Source organism: Limulus polyphemus, unplaced genomic scaffold (genome assembly GCF_000517525.1).
Source record: "Limulus polyphemus unplaced genomic scaffold, Limulus_polyphemus-2.1.2 Scaffold3390, whole genome shotgun sequence".
NCBI lineage: Eukaryota > Metazoa > Arthropoda > Merostomata > Xiphosura > Limulidae > Limulus > Limulus polyphemus.
Genome location: NW_013669000.1, coordinates 94556 through 102261, shown reverse-complemented (window position 1 = coordinate 102261; position 7706 = coordinate 94556). Strand labels below are relative to the sequence as shown.

General features: G+C 30.0%; 1 protein-coding gene across 1 annotated transcript in view; it reads left to right on the top strand.

The window, feature by feature from the left end:
* Positions 1-7706, top strand: part of LOC106469275 (ATP-binding cassette sub-family A member 3-like) — a 72732-nt gene that overhangs the window by 5498 nt on the left and 59528 nt on the right. The window contains exon 2 of the mRNA XM_022397748.1: positions 2747-3194. Coding sequence (XP_022253456.1) covers positions 2777-3194 — 418 coding nt within the window. The 5' untranslated portion in view covers positions 2747-2776. The remainder of the gene's footprint in view (positions 1-2746; positions 3195-7706) is intronic.

Sequence of the window (7706 nt, the reverse complement as noted above, 5' to 3'; positions counted from 1 at the left end):
AGAGTTTACAGATTGGAGTAGAAACTGGAGGCCATTTGTAGAGTTTACATATTGGAGTAGAAACTGGAGGCTATTTGTAGAGTTTACATATTGGAGTAGAAACTGGAGGCTATTTGTAGAGGTTACAGATTGGAGGAGAAACTGGAGGCTATCCTAAATAGAATAGAATTGATAAACAAAGGTAAACTGTAGGAAATGGCAGCAGCATTTTGAAAGAAACATAAGCTGTTATGTGCAAAATATAGAGAAATAGGTCTAGAAATAGTGTTTATGATTGTAATAAGCAGGTTCTGTTAAGCAAGAGATTTCAGCCTTTAGTTTGTGCACCTGAGGAACTCGGAGGAGGGACAAATAGGAATCAGGATGAAAAACATAAGGAGGTTATTGTCGTAGGTGATTCTTTGGTATGGCACATGGATAGGATAGACTGTAGGGTAAATAGGGAAAAGATAATTAGATTATGCTATCCAGGGGCAGAGGTGGAGGAGAGAGAAGGTGAAGAAGTGAAGGGTGCTAGTAATGATGAAGTGTTTTTTGTGCATTTAAGGGCTAATGAGGGTAGGTTGGAGGAGCTAGTTCAACTACAAAGGTTTGTTAAAGGCATCTAAGAAATGAAAGAACTATAATAACTTAATTCTGTCAGGAATACTGCCAAGAATTAACTGTGGGGATGAAATTATAAGTAGGCAACTAGGACTGAATACTAGGCTTAGTTTAATATGTAAGGATGAGCAGATTGGCTGGTTGGATTTGTGGGCATCATTTCAGTGAGAAAAGGGAGCTTTTGGAATGGATGGTTTATATTTAAATCAGGCAGGGACTGGCTTGTTTGCAATGGCTATTAACTCAGCTGTAAAGGCAGATTTTGGTGATATGGTAATAACTGAAACCGTTAAATGTAGATAATTTTCATGGCAGAAATTTGTTTGAAATATGGGGTTTAGGTTATTTAATAGGGATAGAGTACTAAAAACAAGGGTTGAAGTGGCTTTTTATGTAAAATGTGAGTTACATTGTGCTCAAGTTGAGGATATCAAAGTTCACAGCAAGGAAGTTGAACCTATCTGGATTTCTGTTAGTGTATATAAAGGAAGAAGTCTTTGAGTTAGAATTTGTTACAGACCATCAGATGAAACTATTGAAATTTATGAGAAACTACATTGAGGTAAAGAATTTAGCTGTTAATGAGTTCACAATTATTATTTTAATCTCAGAATATAAATTAGGAAATGCTAGTCAAACCACAAAGTTTTTAGAAACTCTTCATAATGGTGTTTTTCACCAGGTGGTCAAGAAACCTACTTGGAATGATGCTATGTTAGATTTATTGTTAACTTCTAATATAGAAATTGTTGATAGGATGGAGATTGGAGAACATGTAGATGCAATTGATCATAGCTCAATTAGTGTTTGATCTTTTACTGCATATGGAGATCGGGAATAGTGAGATGTTGTTTCCAAATCTCAAAATATATTTTGAAGGGCTGCAACAAGAATTATCTGTTGCAAATTGGGCAGCTGGATTAATTGGAGACACTGATAACATTTCTTTCTAGTTGAATAATTTGAGGCATTTAAGATTGTTAAGGGAATTGATAGTTTAGGTGAGTAATTTATTTTCATACTTAATGGAGAAAATGCTAGGACTAGGGGACATGAATATAAATTTTGGAAAGGTAGGAGCCATCTTCAGCTAGTACAGTTTTATTTTTTAACAGAGTGATTGGCCTTTGGAACAGATTGGTAGATGCAGTAAGTTGAAGGGAATTTAAGAGTTTCTAAATTTAATTTTGTCAATCAAGTTACAAGGTGGTAATGCTCAGTTAATTGTGAAAGCTCAGTGATAGAAGAACTCCAGTTAGAATTTAGAATTACATCAGAATCAAAGTCTGTTTTTAATGAATACAACTTACTCGTCTGAGTAGAAACAGCTGTTTTCAAGTTCACACAATGTGTTTATCACATAAACACTGGGTAGAAACTCATTATCTGATAACTTGCATAATATGTAATTTTTTTTATTTTGCAATTCTGATTCAAATTTCTTTTTAGTCCAAAATATATTGGTATATAACTACATTGGTAGCTCAGAAGATGGTGTATACAACAAAATGTTACTCATAGAATTCCATTCTGATAAACTTTGGCTGACAGTGACTCCCAAGCTTTTTTTTTTTGGTATTCTATTTCTGAAATTTAGGACAATAAAGGTAATAAAATATAATACGTTAATCATGATAGGTGTTCTAAGATGGCATTCAAACTCAGAAGCATATTCTTTTAGTTTTCATCAAATAACAAATGTATTTTAATGAACTAATTAATGTTGTTTACAACTGTTAGGAAAAAATAGCTGGTATGTACAGTCAGTAAAGAATGTTCATGGGGGAGGGGTAGAATTTCAAAAATTCTAATGATAAGCATGTGGAATCTCTTGCCCCCCCCCTCCATAAAAAAAAGATTTCTATTCTGTTCTTCATTCATTAGATTAGTGTTCTTTCATGGATTATTTTAGTTTTGCAGAGTTTTTATTTTAGATAAAATTTATGAATCAAATTTGAATATAGAAAAAATTAGTGATTTGAAACAAAAGTTATTAGATGGCTCTCCAAAAAACAACAACAAAAGATGTGAATAATAAACATGTTCTTAGTAAGTCTCTTTTAATGTTTTTCTTTGTAATGGTCATTCATTATTCTATAGTGCAGCTGTATGTATTTAATATCATATCTATTTTATCTTTTAGCTCAAGAAACTTAGTTAATCAACTGCCAAGATGGTGAGAGTTAAACAGTTTGGACTTCTTGTGTGGAAAAACTTTAAACTACAGTTTCGCCATCCATGGGTGACTGGTTTTGAACTTGGTGTTCCCACAATGTTTGCTTTAGTATTAGTGATAATAAGAACTCAAGTTGATTCTAAACCAGTACGGAATGCAACAATTTTTCCATCATTCACTGTTGACCATTTACCTAGTAATCTAACCCCTGGAATCAGTTTTGCAGCTCACTTTGACAGAAGAATGCCAACAGATATGAAGAAAGAAGATTATTTAAATGAAAACATAAAAATCAACTTCACAGAATATGAAAATATAACAAATAATAAGTGGGTTTTAGCTTATGCTCCAGATTTACCACATGTTCGGTCAGTCATGGAATTTGTAGAATCAAAACTGGATGTGACTGTTCAGGGTAGGTGTACCATACATGTATCTTAACATTTAAAGACTAACATACATTGTCTTGTAGCATTTACACATTCACATTTTGTTCTACAGAACATTTAATTGATGTGACACAGAAACAGTTGTTCATGCAGTTGATGATATAAATAGTCTCAACCATTACTATGTCTGTTGTATCCCAGCCAGCTTAATATTGAGCAAAAGGCCTTGTTAGTACCAGAACTGGGTGATTTAACTGATTACCCGTGAGAAATGATTATGTAATTAGTGTCTAGTAAAGTAATTGATTAATGTAACAAAAACAACTAATCAGATTTAATGTTTTCAATTGTTACTGTTTTTGATTATTCCAACAGTCGATTAATTATAATTATGATTACGTTGATTGTCAGGAAAACAATTAACTAACTTAAATTAATTATTCCGATTGTTACTGATTTTGATTATTTCAACAGTTAAGTAATCAAAATAATAATTAAGTTGATTGTCATGAAAATATACTAATATTCAAAATTCTGGTTTCCAGTTATTCCAAGTATCCAGTTAACCAAAATATTTACATTGTGTTTAATTGTTTTTAAGCATTAAGTTACACGTTGGTGGGAGAGGCTTCATAATTTGAGATTCTCGGGTTTGATTACCACTGCTATAAATTTTGAGTTGCTAACAAGTGGGAAGGCAACTGGCTGGCAGTACCTGCCTCCAACTCTCTGGCTACTTAAATGTTAAATAAAGTACACATATACTGTTTTTTTTTACATTGCATTATGTTTCTAATTTGTAATTGTATTATTTAATGTTGTATAAACATGTGCAGATCTATGGAAGAGATCCAGGGGAATCAAAACCCTCTACCCATTCTTTTTTTTTAATTAGTAATGGTATTATTTAATATAGTAGAAGTAAGTGCATATCTAGAGGGGCCAAACACCCTCCTCCACATTTTCCAGAAATTAATAAAAAAAAAATAACCAGATGCCGTTATGCAAGTCGTTTATTGTTTCTAAATGCTAAATAATGCAAATGTGTTGTGTGTATGATACATTTTCTTGTACAAAGTTTAGGATTATTGTGCCTGAAGTCTGAAGACAGGGTTTCCTTTGGCTTTTAGCATTTTTTGTCACTTGATAAAAAATTTTCAGACACAAACTTTAAAGTCGATTTTATATGTTAATTCTAAACAAATTTCAACAATTTAACTCAAATATTTTATTACTCATATTTTGTCATTCTCTTACATATATTTAATATGAAAAGTTCATATTTTAATTTTTTCATAGCTGCACAGAGTTTTGTATGTAAACAGAACAATCTTTTTCTCAATTGTTTTTAAAATTTTTCTGCCCATTCCAAAGAATAACTTTATTTTTGTTAAGAACCAATCATCCCTTGAGAATATATTTTTCATTTCTTGATTTTTAAGCATTTTCAGTCCTTTTTCTACAGGCTTTGGTTGAAATATTGATATTTTCCACATCACATGGTTTGATCATTTACTAATGAAACAGTTTCGAAAACAGTTATAAAGAAATATTAAATATGATTAGATAGAGCAAAAATTATAATATCACATTAGTAGTAGGGTAAATATATAGATTCAAGTTGTTGTTTTTTAAATAAATTCTGTAAATTTCAGTTCATTTCAGTTTCTTTTTGTTTGTGAATTATGAAAGTATTTGTTATTAAATTATACCTGATTGAAATCCATAGAAATTTTATTCAATGTGAAGATGACATCAGACTTGAGATAAGGTAGTAATCTTATACAGTTCAGAGATGTATTGAATTAATAACAAAGAAAACTTTATTACAAGTTAACACAGTAACAAATGCACAATGTTTGGTGAAGCTTGTGTCATCATCTGGTAAAAGTAGTTTACGTAGACACAGGAATATATATACACAGTATGAATCAAAGAAGTCATACGACTGGAAATTGCTTAAGGGCTAATAAACGTATCTTGTTGATATTTGATTATTTGTTTAAAATTAGTGTTTGTACTTTTTTAATAGATATACTATGGTTTTATTGAGTTGTAATGTTTGTAAACATGAATTGTTTTTTTTTAATTAGTTCACCAAATAAAAACTTGTCAACAAGTCAGATAAGTTTACTGTTTAGTGAGTATGGTAGGTAACTGAAAGATAATATTCTCATGAATCAAATCTTTATTGAATATTATTTTTAGATTTATCCTATTCAAACAACTTACATAAACAATGTGCCAACTACTTGCTATTTAATTATTTCTAATTGCAATTGTGATATGTTTTAAATAAAAACACTAACATTATTGGTGACAGTAAAACATGTTTTCTTTCTCAATTTATTTAAATTACAGAAGATTCGTATAGAATTGCTACATATCTTACAAGCAAACATAATGGTGATCTCATGATGATATTTAGTCAACATTAGCGATTCATCTCCCATGTGGGAAATTTTCAGATTATTTATAGAAAAATTCTGACAGAATAGTTTTTATACAAGAGCAATACCATGATAGAATAATGTAATGTTTGAAAAAATTTAAAAGGTAGTGCACATTCATTTTTTAAATAATGTGATGTTTGAAAAGTTATAAAGGTAGTGCACATTCATTTTTTAATAATGTAATGTTTGAAAAGTTATAAAGGTAGTGCACATTCATTTTTTTAATAATGTAATGTTTGAAAAAGTTATAAAGGTAGTGCACATTCATTTTTTTAATAATGTAATGTTTGAAAAAGTTATAAAGGTAATGCACATTCATTTTTTTAATAATATAATGTTTGAAAAAGTTATAAAGGTAGTGGACCTTCATTTTTTTCTCCTTACACACAAAAGTAAGAACAAGACAAATATTATTTTGATAGGTTACGTGAATGACTTTGAAGTCGACCGAATAAACGATATATGAAATTCTAAGAACTTATGAGTAAATAAAGAAAAATATATAACATCAACCATACTCCATCTGCCATATTCAGTGCCAACTGCTAACATGTGTTGGAATATACTATATATATAGTTAAAAATGCTGATGAAATGGTAGTTAGCCTAAGAATAACTTGGAACAACTGTAATAGTTTAGGTTTTTTATTTATTTTAATGTGATTATTATTATTGTCAGAAACCTTTTGCATATTTGTTAATCATTCTGATTTGTGGATAATTATATTTTTCTTTTTTGGTTTTACTTTTTTTAACAGACTAATGCATATTTCTTTCAGTAGTTCTCAAAATTTCCATCTGTTGGCGTATATCGACCATGCTGTGTTGGTAATAGAAATGTATAAAAATACCAATGTTGCAGAATAATTTAGTTTATATTATAAGTTTTAATCATACTGTATTATGTATGTAGTTTTAAGTAACTCCTTATTACTAGTTTAATTTTTAAGTAACTCTGGATTGTAAGTGAACTTTTAAAGTAACTCCAGATTATGAATTTAGTTTTTAAGTAGCTCTAGTGTTTCCTGATGGGATAGTGGTAAGTTTACGAATGTACATTGCTAAAATCCAAGGTTTGATTCCCTGCTATGGACACAGCAGATAGCTCAATGTGTCTTTGCTCTAAAACAAACAAGTAATTCTCTACTATTAGTTTAGTTTTTATATAACTCCAGAATACAGGTCAGCATTCCATACTGTGCTGTTAACATGAACATATTTTTACTTATTGACACCTATAAGCTGGTTGTATCACAAGGCCTATTTTATTTTTTTTACTAAAATAGTTCAAAAAAAGCCTTTAAAATCTTATAAATTTGAAGGTAAGCATATTATGTTTAACCAAAAACATTGCTGTAATTTATACTGAATAGTCATGATATTAACATGCATACTTATCCAATACAGAAATATAACAGTTTTGCAAATTTGTAATATGCAGGAATAATTCAGACATCATTTTGATTATTATTATTACTTACATAGTAAATTATGTGTCATTACACAAATTAATGGAAATTTTAGGGATGGGTATAGAATTCATGTTTAATGGTAGTGAAATATATATATTATTTATGTTTATTTAACTCTGTATTCTAATTTGTTGAAGCCAGATTTGCTGTATGTTTTAGAAAATCTATATACTACTAAAACTCTGAGATTGTTTGTTTGTGTGCTTGTCTGTAATTAAATACAGCAAAAACAGCACACAATAGTGCCATATTTGTGATGAAATGAGAATAGAAATGGAATAAAACAAGTTTTGTGAAAATCAGGCCATGGGTTACTGTGTTAGTGCCATTTTTTGGGTCACTTTTATGAAAATTTCTAGATGAATTTAGGTACATTAGATGGCGCCACATATCGTTTATCTACCTATATATTACTAAAACTCTGAGATTGTTTGTCTGTAATTAAATACAGTAAAAACAGCACACAATAGTGCCATATTTGAAATGAAATGAGAATAGAAACAGAATAAAACAAGTTTCGTTAAAATCGGGCAACGGGTTACTGAGTTAGTGCCTTTTTTTGGGTCACTTTTATGAAAATTTCTAGATGAATTTAGGTACATTAGATGGCGCC